The sequence below is a fragment of the Nansenia antarctica genome (genome assembly GCF_963989245.1).
Source record: "Nansenia antarctica genome assembly, chromosome: 18".
Lineage (NCBI taxonomy): Eukaryota > Metazoa > Chordata > Actinopteri > Argentiniformes > Microstomatidae > Nansenia > Nansenia antarctica.
In genome coordinates this window covers 10,608,029-10,620,528 of record NC_137691.1, presented here as the reverse complement: position 1 = coordinate 10,620,528, position 12,500 = coordinate 10,608,029, and the positions used below count along the sequence as shown (strand labels likewise).

At 43.5% G+C, this 12,500-nt stretch overlaps 1 protein-coding gene across 1 annotated transcript in view; it reads right to left on the bottom strand.

Moving 5' to 3' along the window:
• plekha6 (pleckstrin homology domain containing, family A member 6) overlaps window positions 1–12,500 on the bottom strand; it is an 84,692-nt gene that overhangs the window by 48,410 nt on the left and 23,782 nt on the right. The window contains 4 exon segments of the mRNA XM_080547888.1: window positions 5,827–5,899; window positions 7,540–7,644; window positions 7,771–7,903; window positions 10,834–10,917. Coding sequence (XP_080404014.1) covers window positions 5,827–5,899; window positions 7,540–7,644; window positions 7,771–7,903; window positions 10,834–10,917 — 395 coding nt within the window.

The following is a 12,500-nucleotide window of genomic DNA, read 5'->3' as shown; positions in this document are numbered from 1 at the left end:
AAGTTGCAAACGCAACTCAGCAATTCAACTTAATAAAAATAATGCGCGTTTCGTTCAAGATCCATTAGAGTAGGACATGTACAGTTATGATAAGTACAGTCATATGTAACTTTTGGACTAGTATAGTAGTTGATATTGTAATAAAACGTGCCAATGTCAGACGATGAACAAACACACCACGAGTCCACACTGATTCAGAAAACAGAATAAACTTTATATATAAATACACAACACTTCAGGGGGATAACGTTTGCAAAAGAACTGTACAGGTTACAATCAGGTATATAATAATAGTTAGGGAGTAACATATCATTCACAAATTCAACAATAATAGAACCAGTATACGTATGTTACACAGTCAACTGTTAAGTGGGACAATGACAATCAACGGCCTAATCTCATCTTAAACCTCACCAAAACTCTCAGGGTGGGTGTGGGATGGAGAGAGGAGAAGGCAGGGTAGGTGTAGGATGGAGAGAGGAGAAGGCAGGGTGGGTGTAGGATGGAGAGAGAGAGAGGAGAAGGCAGGGTGGGTGTAGGATGGAGAGAGAGAGGAGAAGACAGGGTGGGTGTAGGATGGAGAGAGAGAGAAGGCAGGGTGGGTGTAGGATGGAGAGAGAAGGCAGGGTAGGTGTAGGATGGAGAGAGAGAGGAGAAGGCAGGGTAGGTGTAGGATGGAGAGAGAGAAGGCAGGGTAGGTGTAGGATGGAGAGAGAGGAGAAGGCAGGGTAGGTGTAGGATGGAGAGAGAGGAGAAGGCAGGGTAGGTGTAGGATGGAGAGAGAGAGGAGAAGGCAGGGTAGGTGTAGGATGGAGAGAGAGAGGAAAAGGCAGGGTGGGTGTAGGATGGAGAGAGGAGAAGGCAGGGTAGGTGTAGGATGGAGAGAGAGAGAAGGCAGGGTGGGTGTAGGATGGAGAGAGAGAGAGGAGAAGGCAGGGTGGGTGTAGGATGGAGAGAGAGAGGAGAAGGCAGGGTAGGTGTAGGGTAGAGAGAGAAGACAGGGTGGGTGTAGGATGGAGAGAGAGAAGGCAGGGTGGGTGTAGGATGGAGAGAGAGAGGAGAAGGCAGGGTGGGTGTAGGATGGAGAGAGAGAAGGCAGGGTGGGTGTAGGATGGAGAGAGAGAGGAGAAGGCAGGGTGGGTGTAGGATGGAGAGAGAGAAGGCAGGGTAGGTGTAGGATGGAGAGAGAGAGGAGAAGGCAGGGTAGGTGTAGGATGGAGAGAGAGAGGAGAAGGCAGGGTGGGTGTAGGATGGAGAGAGAGAGGAGAAGGCAGGGTGGGTGTAGGATGGAGAGAGAGAACGTACAGGTTACTGTTTAACCATCCCCACAAAGCTGTTTCTGTCCAGTGAAACGACTAACTGGTGATTAATGACTGGTGAACTAGTGGTTAATGGTTAGTTAGTTAACTGATCTTAAAGCCAGAACGCAACGCACCAAAACCATGAAACGTCGCGTTTAGCCACCCGAGCTGCTAACACACACACACACGCATGTTCACACACCCGAGCTAACACACACACACACACACACACACACACACGCATGTTCACACATGTTCGCCATGTAATCATCTGCTTAACGAACCACAGATCACACACCCTAACCAAAACACACACCGATCCGTCGTTAGGTAGGTTAGATCACACATCCGATGACTAGCAGTAGCAGGTTAGCTTCCTACATGGTTGTCAGGCAGCTTAGCAGCTATGTGGCTATGTGGCTAACCCAGGGGTCTGTGTGTGTTGATGCACATCGCCTCGCATTTGTTGTTGTTACACCAGACAGGACATAGCAGGGCTATCTGTGTACAATCTGGAAAATACTCTCTCCATCCTACACCTACCCTGCCTTCTCCTCTCTCTCTCCATCCTACACCTACCCTGCCTTCTCTCTCTCCATCCTACACCTACCCTGCCTTCTCCTCTCTCTCTCCATCCTACACCTACCCTGCCTTCTCCTCTCTCTCTCTCCATCCTACACCTACCCTGCCTTCTCTCTCTCCATCCTACACCCACCCTGCCTTCTCTCTCTCCATCCTACACCTACCCTGCCTTCTCCTCTCTCTCTCCATCCTACACCCACCCTGCCTTCTCCTCTCTCTCTCTCCATCCTACACCCACCCTGCCTTCTCTCTCTCTCCATCCTACACCCACCCTGCCTTCTCCTCTCTCTCTCCATCCTACACCTACCCTGCCTTCTCCTCTCTCTCTCCATCCTACACCTACCCTGTCTTCTCTCTCTCCATCCTACACCTACCCTGTCTTCTCCTCTCTCTCCATCCTACACCTACCCTGTCTTCTCTCTCTCTCCATCCTACACCTACCCTGTCTTCTCCTCTCTCTCCATCCTACACCCACCCTGCCTTCTCCTCTCTCTCTCTCCATCCTACACCTACCCTGCCTTCTCCTCTCTCTCTCCATCCTACACCCACCCTGCCTTCCCCTCTCTCTCTCTCCATCCTACACCTACCCTGTCTTCTCCTCTCTCTCTCCATCCTACACCTACCCTGCCTTCTCCTCTCTCTCCATCCTACACCCACCCTGCCTTCTCCTCTCTCTCTCTCCATCCTACACCCACCCTGCCTTCTCCTCTCTCCATCCTACACCTACCCTGCCTTCTCCTCTCTCCATCCTACACCCACCCTGAGAGTTTTGGTGAGGTTTAAGATGAGATTAGGCCGTTGATTGTCATTGTCCCACTTAACAGTTGACTGTGTAACATACGTATACTGGTTCTATTATTGTTGAATTTGTGAATGATATGTTACTCCCTAACTATTATTATATACCTGATTGTAACCTGTACAGTTCTTTTGCAAACGTTATCCCCCTGAAGTGTTGTGTATTTATATATAAAGTTTATTCTGTTTTCTGAATCAGTGTGGACTCGTGGTGTGTTTGTTCATCGTCTGACATTGGCACGTTTTATTACAATATCAACTACTATACTAGTCCAAAAGTTACATATGACTGTACTTATCATAACTGTACATGTCCTACTCTAATGGATCTTGAACGAAACGCGCATTATTTTTATTAAGTTGAATTGCTGAGTTGCGTTTGCAACTTTATGAGAAATGATCTGCTGATCAGACCTCCGTTTCTTTCTTTATATAAACGGGTTATTTTGATAAACCGGATACATTTTGTGAATATATATGGTTACTTTCTCGCCTGAAAACATATTAAAACTTCATAAAATGACATATTAGGATGCTTAGTCCAGGGCTCAAGTTGCGTTTGCAACTTTATGAGAAATGATCTGCTGATCAGACCTCCGTTTCTTTCTTTATATAAACGGGTTATTTTGATAAACCGGATACATTTTGTGAATATATATGGTTACTTTCTCGCCTGAAAACATATTAAAACTTCATAAAATGACATATTAACACTTGTAGAGGCAAATTAAAGCTTTTCGCTAATGGCGGCCAAAACGGAGGTTTCAAAAACACTCGCCAGCTGGTCGTGACGCGTGCGCGTGCCAGCTGGTCGTGACGCGTTAGGCCGCACCCCGGTAGCTTTTGCCCAGCGGAAGGTTTTTCCCTGACAGAGCCACCCCTCCTAAATTTCGTTGTTTGGTACCTGTACTGTAGCAATGACAATAAAGACCATTCATTAATTCCATTCATTCATTCATTCATTCATAAGTAATTGATTGTTAAAAAATGTGACACGTTCTAATGCTTTGACTTTTCTTTCGAAAAATGTACACATCGCTAGTCAACTAACACAGCTTGTTTTGTGAGCCTGCTAACAATGTAAAGTAGTGTTGTAGTTAACTAGGTAACAATGTAAAGTAGTGTTCTAGTTAACTAGATAACAATGTAAAGTAGTGTTGTAGTTAACTAGGTAACAATGTAAAGTAGTGTTGTAGTTAACTAGGTAACAATGTAAAGTAGTGTTCTAGTTAACTAGGTAACAATGTAAAGTAGTGTTCTAGTTAACTAGGTAACAATGTAAAGTAGTGTTGTAGTTAACTAGGTAACAATGTAAAGTAGTGTTGTAGTTAACTAGGTAACAATGTAAAGTAGTGTTGTAGTTAACTAGGTAACAATGTAAAGTAGTGTTGTAGTTAACTAGGTAACAATGTAAAGTAGTGTTGTAGTTAACTAGGTAACAATGTAAAGTAGTGTTGTAGCTAACTAGGTAGCAGTCCAATCCATTACGTTGCAGTATTTTGGCTTGACTAGCAAGTTTATGTTGTGATTCTCAACAACGTTGAAACGTAGTTTCACCCTTTTCCATAGTTTTGAATAATAAATGTGTGGACTGACGATGTAGCGCAGCCTAGCTTATTCTAATAATTATTTAACATACTTTCATTCTGAATGATTCCCCCCTCCTCCCAGACAAGGTCACATTATTATTGGATTGGTTGTTTGCCTGCCGGGTGAAGTTAGCTAAACATTTAACCTGCTAACTAGCAAGAGAAACATCATGTCACTCTCCAAAGGTGTAAAGAGGAAAGTTGACGGTGAAAACAGGGCATTTAAAGAGGAATGGACAGCGAACTATAATGTTCATCCTACCTGGTTTCATCAACGCAAAGCCGTTGTGAGACTCACATCTTCCGTGCTCACAATGTTCCCTTTCTATACATGCGAGTCGTCCTTTTCCTCAATGAATGTGATAAAGACGCACGAGAGGAATCGATTGATGCAAAAAAAAACTTGAGAACTGCCTGCGGATTAAAGTGACGTCCATATAACCAGATATCAAGCAAATACTGACCGATGGGAGATGCCACTTTTCACATTAAGTGAGTACCAAGCCTGTCGTTATTGTATTTAATAACCTAATTGTATTTTTTATATTTTGAATGAATGGCTCATTGTAATTATTATCCCTAATAGCGTGTTTGCTCTGTCGTTTCAGGAGCATAGGCCTATGCACCACCACCCCTCGCATAAGCGGATTACTTTTCTTTCTTTTCTTTTTTTCACCGATTTTGTTGTCAATGTTTTTCAGAATATTAAACTGAATTTGCTTTGTTACTGTTCAATGTGCAATGTGTGTTGCAGTCACATATACGTAAACATTACGTTTGAATTATTTACTGAGCTGGTGTTATTTTTTTCAAACCACACACGGCTATTTCAGCACTACACGTTGTCCACCTACTTATGATTCACTATGAGGGGTTCAGCGTCAGTGCGCTTCGGTGCACCCCGCTGCCTGATTGTCTGTCCCTGTGTCATTCACTCTCAACATGGATAAAAGTACAATAAGCATTATTCAGGTGGAGGTAGATTCTCTATTCGGACATTATAGGCGCTATATGTGGGACTGTCGGTCCGATATTGTAAAAAAAAAAAAAAAAAAAAAAAAAGAGTGGATTCTCAAAATATTCTGCTGGGCCAAATATTATTGGTGATGGGCCAGCAATGGCCCGCGGGCCGCCTATTGCCGACCCCTGCTTTAAAGCATTCCAACCTCATCCGATTCCTCTCTCTATCATGTGTTTTATGGCACTGCACTATTTGGGGTTTTTGAATTTAGTGGTTTTGGGGCTTATGTATTGCGTGGGAGTGTACTTTCTTTCTATTTTTACCTGTGGTGCGTTGCATACCTGAAACTAAAAACGAACTTCCCCTTAAGAATGAATAAAGTACTACTCCACTCTAAACACTATCTCTATTTCATTATCACATTTCCTCAAAAGGAAGGGAAAACCTTTCCAATAAAAGTAGATAACAAAGATTATAACTTATGGGAAATTAAAATGAATGCTGTACCCTCCATGGATGTGGTAGTGGGTCCATTTGATAGAAATACCCCAAATTGATATACAGTAGTATTGATATCAGTGTAAAGTAAACCAACCTTTGTAGTAGAAGAGACATCGGTCTGTCAGGACGAACCACCTCTTGTTCCACTGTTTGACCCCACTGCTGGCCTACAGGGAGACAGAGGTAAGAACGACAACACCAACAACTCTATGAGATGGATGACGCCCCAGTGAGGAGATACAGTTGAATGAGATGAACCCAGATGGATAAGACCCAGTTGAGTAGACACAACAGTTTACACAACAGCCAAACAACATGAGATGAGGTGGGATACTGAACATAAACACATTTTGAGGAGGAGAAATAACTGGGCCAAAACAGCGTGAGAGGATATGAGTTTGGTGACAGAACTACTGTACAGTGTGTAGGCTCTGTGCACAAGTAGTAGTTCTGCTGCAGGTACGAACAATGGGAAGTACAATGTACGAGATTTGTACACATTTCAGTGAAGTGTGGCTCCATTAAGCACTGTTGTGTGCCACTTTGTTCAGCTTCAAGTCGCTATAACACACAGAGATCTTCATAACCGCTGGCTGCCGGCCAAACAGCCGACTGCTCATTTAAGTCCAGCCAGCTACTTTATTATATTCATTTTTTATTCTAATAACTTCTGAAACCAATCTTTTTCCTTATCTATTAGTCCACAGAGTGGACTAACATGGAAACAGCTGGAAAGCAAAGCACAGGACAGAGGACCCTGGAGAACTGTTGTCGACGGCCTATGCTCCTCCAAAAGGAGCGATAGGCGTAAGTAAGTAAGTAAGTATTAGTCTATTATAATATATATGTTACGGTACATGTAGGAACACGGTACATGTGGGAAAACTAGGGTTAGGGTTAGGTGTTAGGGTGACTTGGTACATGCTGGCATGTCTAATCCTACCCCTAACCCTAATCCTAACCCTACCCCTACCCCTAGTCCTAACCCTAACCTTAACCGTAGCACCCTAGCACCTAACCCTAACCCTAGTTTTCCCACATGTACCGTAACATATATATTATCTATGAGTATGTCTCAGAGCCGACAGGTGTGTTCGTTGTGTAGGAGAGAAACGGCAGTTTTACACTCGGGTATCAGATCACATTGTCACTAGACTGACCCCCAAAGGTCAGCTGGACAGATACCCCCCAAAGTTGGACAGCCAGCTCACCTTTTTTTTATTTCTATTATTCTTTCAGGTTAGTGACATGTCAACAAACACCTTAGTGTTTGTTGACATGTTAGACAAGGCATACACCCTAAAGGTATTTCATATGTAGATGGTGTTAAAGGTGTTTTGAATGATTGATTGAGGAGGTTGGCTTGTAGTTCGCCTGCTAAGCTAGCTTTGCTAACCGAGTGAAAACCTAGAGGGTCTTATGGCAATATTTGCATGACATGTCACATTTGAACAGACATCAACGACACGGTGGACATCGTTCAAATGTTTTTTTAGGCAAAAAAGTGACATTGTTATTGTTTGTTGATGACGGAGACTGGAAGTAAAACCGGAAACTGATATGCTGGCCTTTGGGGACACATTCAAAACTACACTTGTGTACAGAGCCTGTTGGGCTGTTATGTGAGAAGGTTGACCTGGGTTGACCTGGGTTTGAATATCAAACATTGATTTCCTTGTCAGGCACGAAACACCGGAACAGCTATGGGGCCAATTTGTATGTCCAATTATTGATAACTATGGCTATAATCTTTCAACATTTCATTGTAGTGGTGTAGTATGCAGTGTAGTGTCTGAAGCTGAGTTACCTGCTTCGATAGCCAACCCTGCTTAGCCACCTCAGCTTTGGGATTCCGGCGCATGGAGTTGGAGCGCTTTCCAAATGTGGCGGCTTTCTTTGGTGTGCGAGAGGCCTGGAGAGGGAGAAAGGAGGGAAGAAGGGAGGGAACAGAGGTTCACTAAATTATTCATGTAGTGTGTGTGTGTGTGTGTGTGTGTGTGTGTGTGTGTGTGTGTGTGTGTGTGTGTGTGATACTGACCCGCGGTGTGTAGGGCTGGGACTCTGGGGACAGGTCTGACACCATGTTTGCGCTGTTTGAGTTTGAGTTGACGTCAACAGGACTCACAGGACCTCTCCCTCCCGCCTTCCCATTCATGTCCAAATCAGAACTCCTACAGAGAGAGAGAGAGAGAGAGAGAGAGCGAGAGCGAGAGCGAGAGCGAGAGAGAGAGAGAGAGAGAGAGAGAGAGAGAGAGAGAGAGAGAGAGAGAGAGAGAGAGAGAGAGAGAGAGAGAGAGAGAGAGAGAGAAAGGGTGAGTGGTTGATTCATGAGAGTTTTCCAGGAAGTAAACAGGCATACTATTAGGACATCGACTGTATGATGCTTGCAAAATATAGATATTTTTGATAATATCAACAGTGGACTGAAGAGAATTATACAAACAATGATTTTGGGGTAAAATATCTGTTTAATTTCAATGCTTCTAAAAAAAGACCAGAAACCATGGATTTCGTTCATGCATCAGGATTTTCGGACTGGATTTGCACATGCAGCAATGTAAGGAGGCCCTGAGAAACTTTAGCAAGCTCCAAGTTATTTTTTCTGAGTGGGGCAGTCCCACTCATATTTTTCTTTTTTTAATGACAGATATAGTAGAGAATATGACAGGAAGGATGGGTCAGAGAGAGAGAAGGGATGACATGCAGGATATGTCCACAGCTGGAATCGAACCGGGAGCCCTGCGGTACATGGTCAGCGCTTAATCCACTACGCCACCTAAGCGCCCCGTCAAGTGTTATTCTTGTTTAGTCAGACAGCAAGATATTACTAACAAACAATATTTCAATTAAATTAGGTTTCTTGTGTGACTCAATCTTACTGATTGAACGAACGGTGCCCACGTGACTACTCAATACTTAATTATTCTGTTTAAGTAGTAGTAGTAATACAAAATTAATAAGAGCATAATGATAACAAGTAATAATATAAGAGAAGCATATTCATAAATCATAATTATGCTCTATAATTATGCTTGAGTGAGATCTCATCGTGGGAAGTTAAACAATGTTGATCCAGTTAATTCAGTGTGTGTGTGTGTGTGTGTGTGTGTGTGTGTGTGTGTGTGTGTGTGTGTGTGTGTGTGTGTTAGTGTGTGTTTGTGGGTGTGTGTGTGTGTGTGTGTGTGTGTGCATGAGAGAAAGAGAAAAGCAAATGTGGAGGAGGTCAAGAGGTCGACTACAGTACACAAACAGTGAGGACCGAAAATGCCGACTAACATGGTTATCCATTATGTATGTCGTGTGCGTCTAACATGTGACATGTGGTTTATCTGTTCTTGACAATAATTTGTACATGGTTATTAAAATAAAAAAATTAAAAGGCTCAGTAAAAGTCTGTGGAAAAGTCTATGGAATTAAGAATGTAAATGGAGTTCCTGAAATGGATTAGACACACACGTGACAATTCATAACCATGTATGAAAGAGTAGTCATTTTTGTACTGTAGTTGACCTCCTCCACATACACCATCTCTCTCTCTCTCACACACACACACACACACAAATAGGATGTCCTAACATAGATAACTACACATGTACCGTACACACTTGCACACAAACGTAATAGAATACAATACAATAAAACAACAAACATGCATTTAACAAGTTACAGTTTCATACAGTTAACAAGCCTACGGGCAGCCAACAGCAGGCGACCAGTTGAACAAGCCACTACTGTAGTATGAAGCTATTTTGCAGTTTTTCTGTGTATGAGGCAGGCTAACTTACAAGAAGCTGAGTACATTAGATGTGTGTGTGTGTGTGTGTGTGTGTGTGTGTGTGTGTGTGTGTGTGTGTGTGTATGTGGGTATGTGGGTGTGTGTGTGTGTGTGTGTGTGTGTGTGTGTGTGTGTGAGTGTGTGTGTGTGTGTGTGTGTGTGTGTGTGTGTGTGTGTGTGTGTGTGTGTGTGTGTGTGTGTGTGTGTGTGTGTGTATGTGGGTGTGACTTTATGATAAGTGTGTGAACTTCTCGCTTGGTGTCAGATTCTCTCTATGCTGAATGAATGGGATGATTAATTCATCCTTGGAACAGCAACACTCCAGCTCACAGGAGTACAATACTCTACTGCACAGCAGTGCAATACTCTAACTTAGCAGTGGAATAATCTAGCAGCCATTCATTACTCTAACTAAAAGCAATGCAATATTCCTCCTGATAGCAATTAAATATTCAATCTATATACTCTACCACACAGTAGTGCAATACTCTAGCAGCAATTCAATACTCCAACTAAAAGCAATGCAATTCTAGTGATAGCAATTCAATATTCGATCTAAAAGCAATACGCTACGAATCCATCACAAATTGGCATGGTTGCATTAAGGTTAGAGTTGGGCTACATCTCACAATGTAGGTTTTGTGATAAGTTTAACACTAGGACAGCCGTGCCGATTTCACCTACTATAAGAGCCGCCTCAGGGTGTCAAATGACCATAGTCTTTAGTATGGGAAGCTAGCCTGCCTCCTACAAAGAAAAACAGCAAAAAAACTTTATACAGGCTTATCCTGATGTGATTTAGAAAATGTAAGGATACTGGGTGGTAGAACGCACATATATAGGAAAATGAAAAGGAGGGTCCTGAAATTTGATCGAGTGCAAAGGTATACATTTTTTTATTACTCACTTGGTCTTAATGACCCCACCCATGGCTGTTCTAGTGTTAACTCTCTGTGGGTACTGTACTGTATGTATGAAATGGATATGATTGTTAGGGTGTGTCAAGGTTAGGATCAGATTAAGCCTCTATAAGAATGTGAAGAAGAAATGTGGGTATCGGTTGGGATTAGGTTACACTTCGGTTGTGGCATTCGGCTTTGCTCACTGCCGGCTTGTGTGGTGTACATTGATTATTGTAACGTTACAGTGAGGGTTTTTTAAGGTTAGGATTGGATTTACTCAGTGCAGGGGAGTGTATTGGATAGTTAGGTTACATATTAGGTTACAGTAAGATTGTTATAGGGTTATTGTCATGTTCAATGCAGGTGGGTATTGGTTAGGGTTAGGTTACAATAAGGTTGTGTTAAGGTCAGAGGTTCTACTCACTGCAGGTATGTGTGTATTGGTCCGGTTTCTTCCAGCTGGATCTGGATCACTGGATGTCCAGCTGGTCCGTTTGGGTCATTTTGACTGGAGAGGAGGAGAGGAGGAGAGAACGAGAGAAGGAGGGAGAAAGAGAGAAGGAGGGAGAGAGAAAGAGGGAAGGTTGAGTATTGGTGGATCCACACTGTCGAAAGCTGCCATCATTGATCACTGATCAATCCCGCTGATCGCTGACATCACAACAACACCACACCACCAATCATAGTCATTCAATTATTCAACAGAGCGGTACAACAACTGTGTGTGTGTGTGTGTGTGTGTGTGTGTGTGTGTGTGTGTCTACAGTGTGTAACTCAACGCCTGGCCTTTTTCAGTGTTTCTGGGATCTCTGTGTTGGTGTCCGTTCCCTAGTATTGATTTTACAACCGCTAAGGGACCAAGCAGGAGTTGGTGTGTGTGTGTGTGTGTGTGTGTGTGTGTGTGTGTGTGTGTGTGTGTGTGTGTGATTTGGTTCCAACAAATCAGTGTTTATCTGGATGTTTTCCCCTGCACAGTGTACTCTATACCAGGTCGGGTCGTAAATAATGTGAAGCTTTATTGGTCAAGGCCTGCGGAGTGATGTCCCTCCTTCCTTAGTGGAAGTACACCATACTTCCTCATCAGCCTGACTGGCTTCAGCGCTAATACTGTGAAGTATCATAAAAACAATGATCATCGTACATACCCTCATTCATCACATACACCCATAAACACACCCTCACTCTCATACACCCATAAACACACCCTCACTCACCTACATCCATAAACATGTCCAATCTCCTGTCAAAAAGATATACTGCTGTGCCAGGAGACACACACACACACACACACACACGACACACACGACACACACACCCTTCCTTATGGGAGCTGAAGGTACAGTATTAGGCCCTGAAGTTGAAGATCATAGCTGATCTCTTTTGCAGATCTGGGGACTGTCTCTTACAGTGAGAATTCAGCATGAGCCTGCAGGTAGATTCACACACTCCAGGTGTGACTCTCTGGAGAACAGAGTGTAGTCCATACAAGCAGAGTGTAGTCCATACAAGCAGAGTGTCGTCCATACAAGTGGTTTGACAAGTATTGAATTATACGTTTAGCAGGTTAAAGTCCTAACTAGAAACACTGGTTTTGTTTACTTACATTTTAACCAGTAGAAGCTTTTATCCAAGCGATTTACAATTAGAGATTACAGGGACAGTCTCCCTGGAGTAACTTAGGGCTTACTTACTCAAGGACACACTAGTAGCGGTGTTCCCAGGTGGGATTTGAACTCATCACCGTCTGATCACCGGTCCAACTCACTATCCACTAGACCACCGCTACCCCTCTACTAGGCCACCACTACCCCAGGTTTACTTGCTTGTTCACGTGAACAAAAAGCTTGAAAAATAAATTAGGAAGACACCCGAGCTTGAAGTCATCCCACACCGTATTTCCCAGATCCTGCGGGCCTTCTACAGAAGCACTACCCAGAGTATACTGACTGGGTGCATCACTGCCTGGCATGGCAACTGCGCTGCCCTCAACCACACAGAGGCTGCCCTCGAGCGCTACAGAGGGTGGTGTGGACAGCTGAGCGCATCACTGGATCAGTGGATGTTAGCTTCCCTCCATCCAGGATATAAACA